At 56.2% G+C, this 17,857-nt stretch overlaps 1 protein-coding gene across 1 annotated transcript in view; it reads right to left on the bottom strand.

The window, feature by feature from the left end:
• The window catches only part of CDH4 (cadherin 4, type 1, R-cadherin (retinal)), a 188,356-nt gene that overhangs the window by 34,699 nt on the left and 135,800 nt on the right, over positions 1-17,857 (bottom strand). Inside the window, exon 5 of the mRNA XM_008570556.1 lies at positions 12,681-12,818. Within this exon, the coding sequence (XP_008568778.1) occupies positions 12,681-12,818 (138 nt within the window). The remainder of the gene's footprint in view (positions 1-12,680; positions 12,819-17,857) is intronic.

Genomic DNA, 17,857 nt, shown 5'->3' with positions numbered 1-17,857 from the left:
CGTTGGCACAGCCACTTGGAAAGCAGCCGGGCAGCGTCTGCTGGAGCTGAACCTGCCTGTCTTAGCTCGGCTGCCACGATGGAGCACCACGGACTGGGTGGCATGGACACGGCTCCCACTCAGGAGCCCCTCCAGGCTACAGAGATTCCACCTGTAGTGGGCTGAGTGGTGGTCCCAAGATATGTCCATGTCCCAATCCCTGTCATGTTACATGGAGAAGTATGTGATTAGGTTAAGGATTTTGAGATGGGGAGATTATTCTGGATTATCTGGGAGGGCCCCTCAATGCCATCACATGCACTTTGTAAGATGGAGACAGAGGGAGATCTGACAAAGACAGAAGAGAAGAAAACAGAGGAGAAACCCATGTGCAGACGGAGGCGAGATAGAGCGATGCGGCCACAGCCCAGGAAGGCTGGGGTGGCCAGCAGAAGCAGGAATGATTTGCCCCAGAGTCTTCAGAGAGAGCACAGCCCCACTGACACCTTGGTTTCAGACTTCTGGTCTCCAGATCTGTGACAAAATAAAATTCTGTGGGTTTTAAGCCCGGCATTTGTGGTCATTTGTTACAGCAGCTCCGGGAGACTCAGACAGCCCCTGCTGATTTCTAGTGCCACGGATTAGTTCACCTGGGTTTGTACTTTATGTTGAAAAAGACCAGCACATGTCTTTTGTGTCTGGCCTTTTCTGCACTGTGGCTCTGAGGTTCCTCTATGTTGCGTGCAGCTGCAGTTGCGGAGCAGAATTCCGTGGTGTGAGTGTACGGTCGTCCCCCTTATCCGCGGGGACACATTCTAAGACCCAGCAGATGCTTGAAACTGTGGGCAGTGCCATCCCTACATACACGGTGTTTTCTCCTGTACACACACACCTATGACAAAGTTTAATTATAAATTAGGCACAGTAAGAGATTCACAATACCTAACAATAAAATAGAACAATTATAACAATATACTGTAATAAAAGTTACGTGAATGAGGTCCCTTTCTCTCTCCCAAAATATCTTATTGTACCGTCCTGTGCTCCCGTTTCTGGAATGCAGTTGGCCGTGGGTGATTGAAACGCTGGAGAGTGAGACTGTGGGTGAGAGGTGACCACCACCCTGTGGTCACTTGTCCTTCCCGCCGTGGACAGGCATCAGCGTCAGGACCAGGGCTGCTGCGTGTCTGCGGTGGATGTCCACACACCTTCCTACTTCCTGCCGGGAATGTCTCTGGGAGGGATGTGGTGGGGTCCTGGTGTGGGGTGCTGTTAGGGACTGAACTGTATCCCCCAATTTCATAGGTTGAAGCCCTGACCCCTGATACATCAGAACGTGACTGTATTTGGAGATTAGATTAAAAACAAGCTGTTAGTGTGGGCCCTAACCCTGTACGACTGGTGTTCTTGTAAGTGGAAGAAGAGACTCCCAGGGTGCGGCGTGCTCAGGGGACAGCTTCATGAACTCACGCCGCCTGGTCCGTGGTGCTCTGTTGCGGCAGCTGCCGAGAGGGCAGGTCCGGCTCCAGCACACGCTGCCTGGCTGCTTTCTGAAGTGATTGTGCCAAGTCGCACTCTCCAGCAGGGCGAGATCTTGCTCTTTCGTCTTCTCCTAACTTGGATGCTGCATCCTCTAAAAATGCAGTGGTCCCCTAGGAATAGTGACAACGACCTGGCATTTGAGCACTTGCTGTGTGCAGGGCATCACCCCAGGCCGGGAGTCGGGCCTGGAACTCAGGGTGCAATGAGCAGGAAACCGCACCGATGGGGCCTGGGCCCGGGGCTTGCTTCTTCAGAACACAGGAGACCGCAGGCCGTGGGTGGCCGGCAGTGGTTGTGTGTCTCGGGACGTTGAGGCTGGTGGCTCTGTCCTTCTCTGGACTCCTTGTGGTCAGGATGCTGCAGCTCTGCCCATCATGTCCACATCATGGTCAAAGGTGAAGGGACCTCTCCCTCCAGCACATCTGTCCTTTAGACAACAAAATGAGCCTTCCTGGAGCACACCCCAGTGGCCTTCCGCTGACATCACTGGCCAGAGTGGCCTCCCATGGCCACCACGAGCCACCAGAGGGGCACTGTGAAGTGAAGAGGGAAGGGGCTGGCAGGGGCATTGGAGGCCTCTGACAGCAACTGTCACAAGTGGGGCCTCAACGGGCAGAGGGGACCGAGAGTCCAGGTTCCAAGCCAGGAGTCACAGAGTTGGGGGGAGAAGGGGACCAGATGACAATGCAGACTCACCTGGATAGCCAGTGCCGTGTTTCATGAACATCCACTGTGAGTGAGGCATGGGGACATGGAGACCCCGGCCAGGGGACAACGGCGTTGGGCAAACATGGTGCAAGGCCACACAGGTGGGAGCATCCCTGCCAACCCATGACCAGGCATCTCTGTCTATGAATGAATGAACCAACGAGCAGAAGCCTGCATATCAATGCACAACAGTGAAGCCTTCCTGTCCCCTTCCCCGACAGGAGCCGTGTCTGTGTTCCTAAAAAAGACCGAAACCCAGTGGGAGAAATGAGACCACACCAAGGTCAGCTGCCCTGTCAAGAGTGGACAAAGATTCCAGTTTCATCCCAGACAAGCTCACAGCCCTTCATCTGTATTTCAAAGGCTAGGACGCCAACACTCAGCTGAAAACCCTCAGCCCGGCCCCGCTTGGGGACCAGATGCCAAGGGCCCCTGACTGTCGCCTGGCACACACGGTGTCCAAATCCCCATACAATACCTTGTGGGGAAGAAAAACGGTGAATTTATCCAAAGTGGGATCTCATCCAGATGAATGATGCTGTCTGTGGAGCAGGTGCCCGTAAACGCTGAATGCTCAGCAATAAAAAATCCTATTGCGGGATTCGAGGATGGTATTTGATGAAACTTCCAGTGGATAGTGGCTACCACTGCCGCCCTATTTATCCAGTGTGGGCTGGGCTCCCTGTTCTCTCCTTGGCTCCTGACCCAGGTGGCCGCAGCCGGGAGCCAGAGGATGGACACCTGGGCTGGGCTTTTATGGGGTTGGGGGGGCGCCTGGAGAGGCTGCCCCAGGCCCTGGAGGAGGGGAGGCTTCGTGGCTCACCCTTCCATTCTTCGAATATGTGCAGGGCCACCCAGGGGTCAGGCCGTCCCCCGACAAGACAGACAGGCCCTGCCTTCAGGGAGCTGGTGTTCTCGTTGCACAGACAGCGCCGCTTGGCACAGAATCGTGGTGTGTAGGAACGGTGTCCGTTGGAGGGACAGCAGGGGCTGGAGGGAGGGGGTGAGAGGGGCCAGGGGCTGCCCTGCCTGACTGGGGTCCTGCGGTCCCAGGTGGGAGACAGAACACCTCTGCTAAGGCTGTGGCCTGGTGGTGGCCTGGGCAGTCGGGCCTCAGGCACAGGGCGATGGGGAGGGGGGGACATCAGGAGGAGACTGTGAACATGTTCTAGGAATGTCTGAGTCTGGGTGGGAGGAGGTGGGTCATCCTGGGGAGGCCCAGGGTGGTACCAGCTGTGTCAGGGCAGGGATGACCTGGTTCCTGGGGACCCTCCTGGGGGCAGGTTAGAGGTATGGGGGATGATGTGAAGCCCCTCCTGGTGGTCTCCAGGGAGTGGGGGAGCTGGTCCCATTATATACTCTCTGCTGGGAAAGTCTCCAGGTAGAGGAGAGGAAGTAGTGGGAGGGTCTTGGGGTGGGTGGGGGCTTTTCAGGCCTGCAAAGTTGCCCCCCGCGACTTAAGGCTGATGAACTTCCCACGCATCTGAGTTTGCTAAATATGCTGTGAGCTGGGACCTCAGTACTCCCCGGAGACACCCCACAAGTGCAGCCACCCTGCTGGATAGGCCCTGCCTGCAGCACACGTGGCTAGTCTTCGATGCTTGGCCCAGGACTACTCCCTCTTTCAGGGACACTACTGTGCCCTAATGCAGCCTGCCAGAATCGAGGGGCCCTGCAGCTCCTGGGCGTCGCCATGGCAGATCTTGGGTCTGGTCTGATTACGTTTGCCACCCAGCGGCTGCGGGACCCAGAGCTGAACGAAGTTGGACTCATTTTTCATGACATGGGGTCTGCCATCTCTAACAGGTGACAGGAAGGTGAGCGCAGGCAAGGTGCATGTGTGGTGAGGGCCAGTGTATAGGGCTGTGAGGGAGGTGTGGGCCGTGGCCAGGGCCTGTGCCCCAGGAGGGAAGGACGAGTCTGTTTGGGGCCAGCTTCTGGTCCGGGGCCAGCTTCTGGTCCAGAGCCAGACCCATGACTAAGAGGTGCTCTGCGGCAGGGAGGACCAGGACCACCCACCTCTGTTCCTGGGTCCATGTCACCCAAGTTTCCTTAGGGGCTCTGGTCAGCTTGGTCTAGCACAGGGATCACCAAACTACAAGGCCGAATTTAGCCTGCAGCCTGTTTTTGTAAATGAAGTTTTGTTGGCACACAGCCATGCCCATTTATTTACATATTGTCAGTAGCTGCTTTTTATAACGGCAGAGCTGAGTGGTCGTGCCAGAGACAGTACGGCCACCACAGTCAAAAATATCTACTATCCAGACCCTGAACCCCAACCTCAATGACTGGTTCAGAAATGGGCACATGACCTCTGTCAGCCAGTCAGGGCTTGGTTCTGGGGCCCCTGCCCCTGGCCCGGGCATTGTAACTACAAGAGTCTGAAGGTTTCGGGGTGGGGTGGGGGCTGCCAAGTAGCCTGGGAGCAAAGCCAGCCCAGAGGAAACATGGCTTGGGGAGGGTCTGAGTGACACTGCTGCAGCCTGGAGCCAGCTGTGTCTGAAGTCTGATTTTCTAGGACTTTTCAGCTTCTGAGAGACGAGGTATTCTCTTCTTGTTCAAGTTGCCAGCGTCGGTTTAGTGGACATCGGTTAGGCTTCCTGGCTCCCAGTACCTTCTGAATTCCCTTCCTTATTTTCCAGAAACTGCTTTCCCAGCTTCCTCTTAGCCACAACTGGGTCAGGTGACCTCGGACCTGCCAGTCAAACGTGCCTGCGTGACTGTGACTCAGGAGAGAGGCGGAGAGGGTCTGATTCTGGGAGCAGCAGAGATGCCTTCAGTTTTGGCGCTGGCAGAAGCAGAAGGTGGGGCATCCCATCCAGCACTGGGCAGGGGCTGAGGTTCCATGCCTGGTGGTGGGGACAGCAGGGCCCTCCCGGTAGAGCAGCTCCCACGCCTGATGCACCCACTCCTCTGATTGCACAGGCCACTCTCATGTTCTTTGGTAGCATCCATCTCTACTTAAACGACCGGGTGGGTTCTGCGGGTCACCTGAGTTTCAGCAAGAGCTCATCTGACACCTCCCCTGCTCTGCTCCCATCCTTGGGAGCAGGGTTCCCGTCATCACAGAGAGCTGTGTGCCCTGCGCCTGTTCCCTTCCAGACTTCTGGGTGAAGTTCATACAAAGAATCTATTTTAATTCATGCAAGTTTAATAAAGGTTCACAAAGAAGGGCCTTAGCTGATAAATCTGGTTTAGGATTTTCTTATTAAACTTCCCCAGCCATAATGACTTTTTAATTTAATTTTTTCAGATTTTCAGGCATGGGGAAAGCCTCTCAGGCCCTATGGGATGCACAGGCAGATATTTGGAAAAGAAAAAATTCTAAGAGCACTGGAATGGAATTTCTTGCCTCGACCATAATCCAGAATTCAAATGTACACTCATCCCGAGAGGCAGGTGGATTTCATCTTCCTACGAGGGCCTTCTATCGCAATCCTGGCTCTGAGGCAAAATCCACATGGCTCCCAGGGGAGGGTCACATTAGCATACAGGAGGATTTGGGTGAGAACAGAGGGACAGCCAAGGCTTGGGGAAAGCATACTCAGCTATCCTCATAGATGCCAGCGGCTGTCAGGGTGCAGAATGACAGACCCACGCAATGTCCAGCAAGACCTTCAAGACACCTCCACTATGCAGGACACCATGACCAGGGCCGTNAGAGGCAGGTGGATTTCATCTTCCTACGAGGGCCTTCTATCGCAATCCTGGCTCTGAGGCAGAATCCACATGGCTCCCAGGGGAGGGTCACATTAGCATAGAGGAGGATTTGGGTGAGAACAGAGGGACAGCCAAGGCTTGGGGAAAGCATACTCAGCTATCCTCATAGATGCCAGCGGCTCTCAGGGTGCAGAATGACAGACCCATGCAATGTCCAGCAAGACCTTCAAGACACCTCCACTATGCAGGACACCATGACCAGGGCCGTGGGAGTCCCTTCTCCAGCGGGGAGAAGTCGGGTGTTCGCACACATGGCAAGCAGCCCCACCTCCCGCTTGTGGGTCCCTTCAATGTGTCATCTTCAGGAACCTGTGACTCAGGTGTTACCATGACTTCCATTTCATAGTCAAGGAAGTGGGACCCCAGGAGGCTGAGTAACTCAGCCACAGTCACACAGCTGTAGTGACGGAGCTGGAGACTGAACCCGGCCCACTCCCCATGCAGGTCTCTGTGAATGGGTGAGAGGGGCCGACCACAGGCACAATTCTGGTGGCCCGGGAGTGGCTCTCAGCTCTGCCTCCCTAGGCTGTGACATTCTGAGCATGTCCTGCAGCCCCTCTGAGCCTCGCTGAGCATGGCAGGCAGGGCTGGAGACTCTCTGAAATGTGTCCTGGATCTAAACTCGCCTGGCTTGCCCATCTGGTTAGTGGACGTGGCAGGACTTGAACCTGGACTCACCTCCCTCTGAATCCCAGGTCTTTCTCCAGCCTCAGCTTCCACGAGGGAGGGCTGGGCATGAGCACTGTGCCCCTGCCTCACCCAGTCACCTGGAGAGCCCGCCGGGGAGGCACGGGTCCCTGCGTTTTATCGGTTCTCAGCAGCTGTCTGACTGGTGCCCGATTCTGAGGGCTCCGGGCACCACGGCCTTCAGGTGCCCACCTGTGAGAGAGCACCACAGCACCCCACTCCCTCGTGTGGCCTCCCAGGGCACTCCTTCCAGTGAGTCACCTTTTGCCCCAAACATCAACCCAGTGGAGGCCTGCCTGCCACTTCCAGCTAGCTCAGGGGGAGCCATGAGGCCCCAGCTGCCGCAGTCCCAGCACTGGCTGCTCCTGCACCCGGGCCAGGTGACAGCCTGGGGGTCCATGTGTCCAGTGAGGGGCAGAGTGAGGCTGCTCTTCCTCCAACTCGAGCCCCCCATGGATGTGGCTCCGAGGACCCGTTTTCACCGCCTGTCGTGTATGAGTGCGTGTGTGCTAACAGGCTTGTCTGAAATGTCCATCTGTGATGCGCCCGCAGGCCTGCAGGTGAGATGCCTCCGGCCTCTGGCCTCTGAGGGTGCGACCCTGCATTGTTTCAACTGCTCCAGCTCCTGCAGCTCGTTGGGCTGAGAAGACGTCCATCTCTGCCACCTGTTGCTGCAGTCAGTTTCTACCCACCCCTCCCATTTTCTGTGCTGGTTTTTTTGCAGCTGGAGGGGTCACGGTGATTCGATATCTGGTAAACATGAGCTGTGGCTGGCTGCGACCTTCACTTTTGCATCTGGTGACCGGTACCCACTGAGGCCCGGCGTCTCCCAGGAAGGCCGTTGCACGCGTGTTAATTCTCCTCTTTGCACGGGGCAGGTGTAGGCGAGCAACACTGTTCTCCTGCCGCTCCTCCCCGCCCCCGCCATGGCCGGATGGCATTGGTGCTTTTTGTTACTGTTGTCTCGTTTGCTGGAACCATTGGGTGGGTCTTGACGAGGGCCCTGGTCCTCCCAAGCCGCCCCCTCCACCACCCCCGCATGTCGTTTAAGCACGGTTTGGAGCTGCTTCTCCTGGCCCGAGCCCGGCCCTGACAAGGGCGTCTACTTAGGGTCAGCACCTCCCCTGCCTGGTCCTCTCACCCGGCTGGCACCCAAAGGACCCGTCACTTTAATTAGCATGGCTGAGAGTGGACTGGCAGCTCCTGTCTGGCCAGGATGTGGTCTGTGCCACTGCCTCGGAGCCGCCTGGGGCCGCCAGCTGTGGTTCCTCCATTCTGTCCGCTTCCACTGGAACATCTACAGCATGGCTGCCCCTTTGGACATTATAATGTTTTTAATTTCTGAAATTTAGTTTTCTGTCTAGTGAAACAATAACAGTTATCTTTTGGGTTCTGAGTTTAGACATCGGAACTGGAGGATCCAGGGAGCTCGAGGAGAGTGGAGAGAGAGTCACTGGCATTCGCCAGGGACACTGGAGTCCTGACCTCCTGCCCCAGGGACTGCGAGTTCTGTGTGTCCCCGCTCCAGGGCCACAGAGACTCTCAGACCCCAGTCCCACGTGCCACTGTCTTTGGCCATGCTGTGTTCCCAGGGCAGGGCTCTTAGGAGTGCCCCTGGGAGCTGAACGCTGGCCTGGCAGGAGGGGCAGGGAGGTGGGGTGTGGAGTCAGGTGGGGGATGGGAGCTCTGGCCCCCCGGCCCCTGTGGCCGCCACCTCAGTGCTCAGAAAAGCTGGCTCCAATTAATTATTTATGGCCGAGGTTGGCACTGCGCAGCTGAGCATAATTAAGGGCACCGAGTCCATTCCAATCCTAAGATGCCAAACTCCTGTTCTCATGAGTTCCTGCTGGATTGCAGTTCTCCCTTCTCCGGGTTTGCACACGTGACTGAGGAGCCGAGGAAGAGAGGGGTACACAGGGCCTGGACAGAGTGGGCTCGCTCTCAGGCTTGAGGGGCCGGAGCAGCTGCTGATGGGAGCCGCCCTGGGCTCGCCCTGCCAGTCCCCAGGAAGGTGCCAAGGTTGGGCCATTGTCTGTCTAACCCAAAAGCTGAGGCTGCCTCTCCTCCCAGCCAGGCAGGTCATGCCCGAGGACGGTGCCACACGCATGGTCCCTGGGCTTCTTGGGGCAGATGCTTCAAGAAGAACCTAAAAATTTGGGGTCCACAGACCCCAGGGCTCCTAAATTCAGTGGACCCCCTGCCTCTGCCAAAACCATTCTTAACCCCTTTGCATGAGCGATCCTTGTGTAAATGTGAACCGTGATAAGAGTGGACACTGGCCGAGCATGTGGCAGGCCGCCTCCCTGTCCTGCCTTCAGAGGACCCTGGGAGGAAAACTAACATGACTCCCCCTCCTTGCTCAAAACACTAACCTAATTTTATTCACGCCTGCCTTGGGATGGGGACTAGATCACTCATTAAAACATACCGTAAAAGCAAATCATGCCTTACCATGTGCAACTTTTAAACAGCAACAATGATGTACCTTCAACCCCCCACTCTTCTTAACAGATGAGAAAACTGGGCTTAGAAGATGTGGGCAACTTTGTGGTGAGCCTCCCTGTGAAAGGCTGAACTGGGACAGGACTCCAGGTCTGTTAAAGCTGGAACCTCATCTGCTCAGCTCTCAGCTCGATGCCCCTGGGATGGAGGTCTGGGCACCACCCTGGCATTTTTAGAGCAGATTTATACTGTTCAGCTTTCACATCAATAAGCAGATGCTCCTGGCAATACCTTGAGATGGTTTCACACTTCGGTGGAAAATGGGGACTAACATTCTGGTGCTCAGAGAGGTCCATCTATCAGCCCACAGTCACACAGCTCGGAGGCACCAAGAGGGGGCCAGTGCTTGGGCTTCCTGACTCCAGGAGACCCTCCTTGCAGGGATGTGAATGGCTGGGGAGGGGGCTGGGCTGGAGGAAGGCTGGCCAGCCCTGATGCTGGGTTTCCAGGGCAGCTCTCTTGTCCCCGGGGGCTTCACTCCCGGACCTCTGGATGTGGCAAACAGGAGGCCCTCGGGGCAGGGTCTGAAGGTGGTGTCCTTTGGGGCCACCGGCTCTTTCCCCAGCAGACTCCACACTCACCCTGGGAGGAAGCATGAGTGCAGAGTAGGCTCCGGCTGTGCGACCTGACTCAGCCTTATGGAGGGCAGTGCAGCCGTGTGCGGGGAGCAGGCGAAGGGAAAATAACTTTTAATTAACATTTAAGAATAGGAATCGGATCATGCAAATCCCCCTGCATCTCTTTAGCTTCTGCTGATTGTTCTTGATTAGGCTTGATAAAAATAGCCCTGCGTGTGTGTGGCAGTGTGGCCGTCCTGCCAGCCCCTCTGCCCCACCCACTCCCACAATGAAGAGTAGACAGTGTCTTGCGGGCTCGTCTGTCACCCGTTCTGAGGGGGACACACCAAGGGCCATCCTGGCCCTAGGTGTGTATGAGCACCCCTTCCCTCCATGACCATGTGACCTAGTCACCTGGAAAATTCACATGTGGGTGGGATAGAGCATGCTCCCTGCCTGGAGCAAGGCGGCACGCACCCTGTTTCTGGATGGGGAGACTGAGGCTTGTACACACTGGGGGGCAGGTGGGGCTCCGAGCAGCTTATTCCAGACTCCGAGGGCTGCTGCCAACCCCATCACCCTGTGATGCCTCCTCAGCGTCCTGCTGGTGTCTTTCCCCAAACAAGGGGCTGACTGACCTCTGACCCGCTGACCCCACCCCTTTGGGTCACCGCAGTGCCTCAAGCCCCTTCCTCCTGCTGGGGACAAACCTGTCGTTGGACTTGGCCTGGCTTCCTTCTGCCCTGGTTTCCATGGTGACTACAGGTCCCAAGGCCAGTTCCTGGGCAGGTGTGTGTGTGGAGGGGTTCCCCGTGGTTAGGAGAGCTACTTCCATCACACCCTGACAACTGGAATTCAGCAGGCTGGCGCGGGACAAGCTTGGGTCTCTGGAACGGCATGCTCACCACCTGCCCTGGACCAGCTGAGGCCCTGACTCAGCAGACGATTCTGAGCACTTGCAGGGCTGCCCCAGGACCTCCATGGATGGTGCCAGATGCCAGGGACAGGTTCAGGCCTGAATTTGTTGCTGGCTTGGCTCCTTACTACGAGGTCACCCTGGGCAAGTCCCCTGCTCTGCAGAGTGGGGGGAGGGGTAGATGGTGCCCCCAAGATGGCTGCAGAGAGGGATGAACCTGCCTGCTAATGGGCCAGTGCCCAGTATGACCATCCCAGGGACAGCTGTGCATCCCTGTCATCGTTACAGCAGGTACACAGGGCAAGGCTCTGCTTGGCAACCCCTCTGGGAGTGTCTTTCTCACTGTGAGGGCAGCTGGATCTGCCTGGCTGGCTGTGGGGGAGGACCCGTCGGGGTCCTGGTGCCTGGGTATTGTTATTCTACCAGGCCCCTCCCTCTCCTGATCCTGGGCCTGAGCCTCTACTGCCCGTTGCCCTCTGGCTGGCAGATGGAAGACAGAAACTGAAGCCCAGGAAAGAGAAGGGGGCCGTTTTCCAAGCCATTGGAACGCCTCCCTGGCCAGTTGCATGGATGCTTTCCCCAGCTGGGGCTCGGCCTGGTCGAATCCTCCACGAGCTCCTGGCTGCTCTGCCACCAGGAGCCTGAGGGGCGCCCAGAGCCCCCCACTGGTCTGCAGGTGCCTGAGCCGGCTCTCCATGCTGCCATCTGCCCACTAGATGGCGCTGTGCACTCACCTCCCACAGGCACCGCAGTCTGGGTTGCAGGAGGGGGTGCTGTGCAAGGGGGCTCCCCCCTCAGGGAGGACTGCTCTGTGGGAGGAGCCATCTCCTCCCTCCGTCCCTGCACCTCCCTCCCCTTCCTTTGTGGCACAGCTTGCGGGGTCCGGTTCCAGCCGCTGCCCCTTGCTGGCTGTGTGGCTCTGGGCAAGGGGCTTAACCTCCACAGCCCTAGTGTCTGCGTCCATTATGGGGCCCCACCCCTCAGAGGCTGGCGGGAAGCCCTGCTGGTGCCCGGTGGAGGCGCTCTGCAGAGGCGCTGGTGCTGGTGTCACCACTGGTACCTTTACTGGCTCACGCCCCTCATCACTTGGCCCTCGGGACTGGCTTCAGGAGAGGGTGGGGCAGGGCAGATGCTGAGACCCAGCACCCTGGCCACAGCCGGCCACGGCCCGCTGGGGCCCTTGCCGACCTGCCGCTCTGCAGTCCTGGCCTGGCCCCTGCTCCCGTGCTCTTCTGGAGGACACTGGCCGGACCACGGGCCCACTGTGTCAGCACTGCCCTGGGGTCTGCGCGGGCAGCTTTCCAAGGAGCTGGGAGTCGTGCTGAGGGTGCTGGCTGGTGAGCAGGAAGACAGCAGCAGCCAGGACCCCTGAAGACTGATGGGTGGCTGCAAGTGGGTCTGTCAGACGTCTGCTGATGCCAAGTGACTCCCGAGGGTTTCATGGGATGGGGACCCTCCTTGTGCCACAGCTGCTCTGTTGGAATCCAGAGGAAGTGGGAGCCGGTGACTCATGAGCTGTCTCTAGGCTATTCACTCCAGGAGGGAACTATGAACTGTGGGCTCGAGGCCCACAGTGGACTTTCAGTGATATTTGTTGAGTGGACACATGATATCTACCAGCAATGCTTGATCACTGAGGTCCTGAGTAGCCGGGCTGGGGCCCAGTCACGACCCACCCTTTCCTTTCTGCTGACAGAGGCCATGGGGGGCCAGCTGAGGGCCGCATGCAGGGACTGTCCAAGGCCCTGTTCAAGGCCCTGTTTGGGTGTCCCCCAAGCAGATGCCACTGCACACACAGCCACACACACTCCTCCAAAAGCAGCTGTGACGTCAGCCCACACAACACCTGCCACCTCCTCTGGAGCTCACAGGTCCCGTGAGGCACTGTGCTGAGTGGAACACAGTGACCCCACTGGCCCCCAGCAGCCCCTCCCTGGCCAGGCTATGGCCTCCCTGCTGCAGACACCTGGAGTGAGCTGCCCCGCGCACCACCTGCTGCCTGGCTCTCAGCGACCACGTTGTCTGCCCAGTGCCTCCGACCAGACAGAGCAGCCGCAAGAGGGACTCACTGTGCTTGTCGTGAATTCTGGCGGGTTGTCATTCACGTCTGTCACCATGATGATGGCTGTGGCTGTGTTTGAGAGGCCGTAGTTGAGGTTTCCCTCCATGTCTGTGGCCTGAACGATGACTGTGTACTGCTGAACTTTCTGGAAGGGAGAGAATGAGTTGAGAAAGAACAGAGGATCAGTTTTGGCTTTGATTGGCAGGGAGTCTAAAATTGTCATCAGAGGAGCTAGCTGCAGCTGGCGCCTTTCGTGCAGGCTTGTGCACCGTGTGTGGGGTCCTCAGCCGCAGGCTGGGGCTGCCTGTTAGAAGAACTTTCTACTTCTCTTGTAGTGGGTAATGAATAGCAGCATGAAGGGGTTTGGGGTGTTTTTATCTCGGTGGCCCTGCCTTTGATAGGCATAGATCCTATTTGGTGTCAAGACAGGAGAAGAATGGAGCCCAGAGCAGTGGCACTGTGTTCGTTTTGGAAAACTAGGGAGGGGCAGTTTGCAAAGAGAGGGACAATCCCACAGACATGTGTCTGGAGAGACTTCATTTCCTAAGTATTTATGGTGTCCAGCTGAACTGCAGGCCAGAAATTCAAACAAGGAGAAAAGACAAACCTTTGTCCCCTTTGTGCAGGTGCAGACACCAGCCACATTCTGTTTGAACACGAGCCCTGAGGGAGCTGTTGGCACTCAGGCGCAGATGTGAGTCTTAAAAGGCAAGTAAAGCTGCTGGGCTGAGCGCCTTTTATTAGACGTTGAAGGAGTCTCACAGCCCTGCTCTGCCTTGCCGGGAGTGCATCGGTGCCAAAATCCTTGAGTTGGCAGAGGTGGCCTTTGCACCCCTGTTCTGACCCAGAGGTTGTGCACTTCTGAAGTGACAGCTGAAGACAAGCCTGGTGGGCAGCTCTCTGCTGGACTACAGCCTGCCTCTCACTGGCACCAAGAGGGGAGGGAGGGTTCTGTTTTCTTTCTTTCTTTCTTTTTTTTTTGGCAGTTGGCTGGTATGGGGAACCGAACCCTTGACCTTGGTGTTACATGGCTGTGCTCTAACCAAGTGAGCTAAACGGCCAGCCCAGGTTCTGAAACCAAGGCAGAAAGGGGGCCCCTGAAATGCCCTCCAAGTGACCAGCAATCCCAAGTCTTGATCCTCTAAGAGGGGAAGGGAAAGACCAGTTCCCAGACATGTGACTCAGTGAAGGGTACTCAACCCCCATAAACTGGCACCATAAAGAACTGTAAATAGTGGAAGGGTCACCAGACTTTCTTTCTCATTCCATTCATCCACCCACCCATCCATGTATCCACCCATCCATCCATCCACCCATGTATGTATCCACCCATCCATCCACCCACCCATCCATGTATCCACCCATCCATGTATCCACCCATCCATCCATCCACCCATCCTTCCACCCACCCATCCATCCACCCACCCATCCATGTATCCACCCATCCATGTATCCACCCATCCATCTATCCACCCATCCATCCATCCACCCATGTATGTATCCACCCATCCATCCATCCATCCACCCATCCATGTATCCACCCATCCATCCATCCACCCATCCATGTATCCACCCATCCATCCATCCTCCCATCCATGTATCCACCCATCCATCCATCCACCCATCCATCCACCCACCCATCCATCCATCCACCCATCCATGTATCCACCCATGTATGTATCCACCCACCCATCCATCCATCCATCCATCCACCCATCCATCCACCCACCCATCCATGTATCCACCCATCCATCCACCCACCCATCTATGTATCCACCCATCCATGTATCCACCCATCCATCCACCCACCCATCCATGTATCCACCCATCTATATATCCACCCATCCATCCACCCACCCATCTATGTATCCACCCATCCATGTATCCGTTTATTCATCCATCCATCCATACATCTATCCATCCATCTATCCTTCCCTCCCTCTATTTCTCTATCCCTTCCTCCATCCCTTCGAGACCAGCCAGCCCCAAGCCAACCCTGTAGCTGATGACAGATGAATGAATGAACCCAGCCAAGGCTGGAAGAGTTTTCCTGCTGAGCCCAGCCCCAGTTGCTAATCTATGGAATTGTAAGTTAAATAAATGGAAATAAATGATGGTTATTTTGGCTGCTAAGTTTGGGATGTTTTGCTACTTAGCAGAAGTTCACTGATTTACACCCAAATCTTTGACACGGTTCCCAGGGCTCCGTGTGGCCTGGCTGCTGGCCACCTCTGCAGCACCATCTGAATCCTGCTCCCCACGGCCTTGCCTGTCCCCATCTCATGGAACCCTTCTGGCCCTCTGGACAGCCAGGCCCCCATGATGTGCCCTCCCCCGGCCTGCTCTTCGTCCCTGGCCTGCACCGCTGTGTCAATCGTACGTTCATTGTGTGCTCATTTGTTCTCCATGTCCCTCACCAAACCGAGTCCCGGGAAACACAGCTGGCTATTCACTACCGTGTCTCCAGGGTCCACTGCAGTGCCCAACACACAGTAAGTGCCCAGTGAATGAGAGCTGAACATTGCCGGCAACTGCAGTGACAGCAGAGGCTCTGAGGAGTGACATGTTGGCCCCAGTGGTGACTGGTGCCGATGAGGCACCTGGACATTCTGTGGGCAGCTGGGAGTCACCAGGGGGCTTTGAGGGAGTCACATGATCCAACCTACAATGGGCTGGCAAACTGTGGCCATGGGTCCAGTCTGCTCACCACCGTCTGTTACTGTAAAGTTTTATTGGCACACGGCCATGCTCACTCATTTACAAATTGTTTGTGGCTGTGTTTGCACTCCAGCCACAGAGCAGAGTAGTTGTACCAGGGACTGTATGGCCCACAAAGCCTAAGATGTTTACCATCTGGCCCTGTACAGAATACGTTTGTTGAGTTTGGGCTCCAACATCACGCAGTCAGCCAAGTGCCTCCTGATAGCGAAGCAACAAATGTCTCAGGGAGGGAGGGCTGGGGAAACCAGGGGAGGCTTCCTGGAAAAGGTAGCCATGTTGCCTGAAGGTGTCAGGATAAACTGAGAGCAGAGCTGGGAGGTGTGGTTGGAGCTGGCAGGTGTGGTTGGAGCTGGCAGGTGGGAATGTACCTGCCGCTGTGGCAGCCCATCAGGATCCAGCCTGGGATTGTGGTGGGTCCCACATGTTCCCACCCTGTCTCTCACCCAGAACTGCTGGCCTGGCCCTGCTGCACAGGACAGGGCTTGCTGGGGGTGGGTGCTGCCTCCTGGACCCCCAGACTGCACTTTCACCTCATCGCATGGCCCTGGCTGTCATTCCTAGAGGCCTCCTGCAAGGAGGCAGGTGCCTGAGGCCTCTCAGAGGAGCAGGAAGCAGTTTCTTAGCGCATGTCCATGCGGCTTCCTCAAGGGGATTAATTACTCAGAGAGAGAGGTGAGGAGAGCTGCAAACAGGGCTCCTGCAGGGGTCGGGCGGGAAGAGTATGGGCTGAACATGCTTCCACGTGATGGGCATGACAGGGAGGCCGGGAGTCACTTGGTGCAGGGGCCTGGCCTCAGTTCTGCAGTGGCCTGGCCCTTGCCGGTCTCAGTGTGCCCACCTGTAAAATGGGCAGGATGCATGTTCTGCCAACTGCACGGCTGCACACTAGTCACTGAAATGGTGAACAGGAAAGTGCGCCCCACGCTGGTGTTTTTACTGCTTTTCTCCCCATTGTGTGATTTCTTACCTCCCTCCTCCACCCCACCTGTTAGCCCCAAACCACTCACCGTCCTCCTCATGTGCATCTCCCAGCTCCGCATCCCACCCCGCTGCCCTGATGGTCATGATGCCCATGTTGCCCCGACTGGCTTCTCTCTCAGGTGAGCACCACGCTGTGGTGGCACCTCTAGGGAGCATCCCTCACCTCCCTGAGGCAGAATCGATCATGCCTCCCACACAGCTGCACAGTCCTCAGGCTTTACCTTTTATGTTGACTCAGCCAGTGTTCGCTGAGCACCTACCACCACGTGCAGGAGGCACGAGCCCTGGAGATGCAGCGCACCCCTACTGCCTGGAAGATGGCTGTGTCTTGCCCACGTTTGTGTCCCCAGTGCCTCAGGCTAGTACCTGGCATACAGTAGGTATTCAACAATGTTTGTGAAGCTAATGGCTCACATCTAACACAATTGACATCTACCAAGATCAGTAGAACTTGGAACCAAAGAGACATGAAAAAATAATAGAAATAGCTTACATTTACATAGTGCCACATCATATTTTGAAAGATTTCTGAAATTAGGTTAGCCTTACCTCCTCCTCTTCTTCCTCTTTCCCTCACCTGTTCATTCATCCATGCACCCACCCAACCACCCATCTATCCATCCATCATCCATCCATCCACCATCCATCCACCCATCCATCAACCATCCATCCATCATCCATCCACCCATCCATCCTTCACCCATCATCGATCCACCCATCCATCCACCCATCATCCATCATCCACCCACCCATCCATCATCCATCCACCCATCCATCATCCATCCACCCATCCATCATCCACCCATCATCCATCCATCATCCATCCATCCACCCATCCATCAACCATCCATCCATCATCCATCCACCCATCCATCATCCACCCATCATCCATCCATCATCCATCCATCCACCCATCCATCAACCATCCATCCATCATCCATCCACCCATCCATCAACCATCCATCCATCATCCATCCACCCATCCATCATCCACCCATCATCCCATCGATCTATCCATCCACCATCCAAACATCCACCCATCTCTCATCAGTCCATCCATCCATTATCTATCCATCCATCCCATCCATCATCCACCCATCATCCATCATCCATCATCCATCCATTGTCCATCCATCATCCATCCATCATCCATCATCCATCCATCGTCCATCCATCATCCATCCATCATCCACCCATCATCCATCATCCATCCATCATCCACCCATCATCCATCATCCATCCATCATCCACCCATCATCCATCATCCATCCATCATCCACCCATCATCCATCATCCATCCATCATCCACCCATCATCCATCATCCATCCATCATCCACCCATCATCCATCATCCATCCATCATCCACCCATCATCCATCATCCATCCATCATCCACCCATCATCCATCATCCATCCATCATCCACCCATCATCCATCATCCATCCATCATCCACCCATCATCCATCATCCATCCATCATCCA

Source organism: Galeopterus variegatus, unplaced genomic scaffold (genome assembly GCF_000696425.1).
Source record: "Galeopterus variegatus unplaced genomic scaffold, G_variegatus-3.0.2 Scaffold614, whole genome shotgun sequence".
In the NCBI taxonomy this organism is placed as follows: Eukaryota; Metazoa; Chordata; class Mammalia; order Dermoptera; family Cynocephalidae; genus Galeopterus; species Galeopterus variegatus.
The sequence above is the reverse complement of the archived record's forward strand: the minus strand, read 5'-3'. Positions and strand labels throughout refer to the sequence as shown.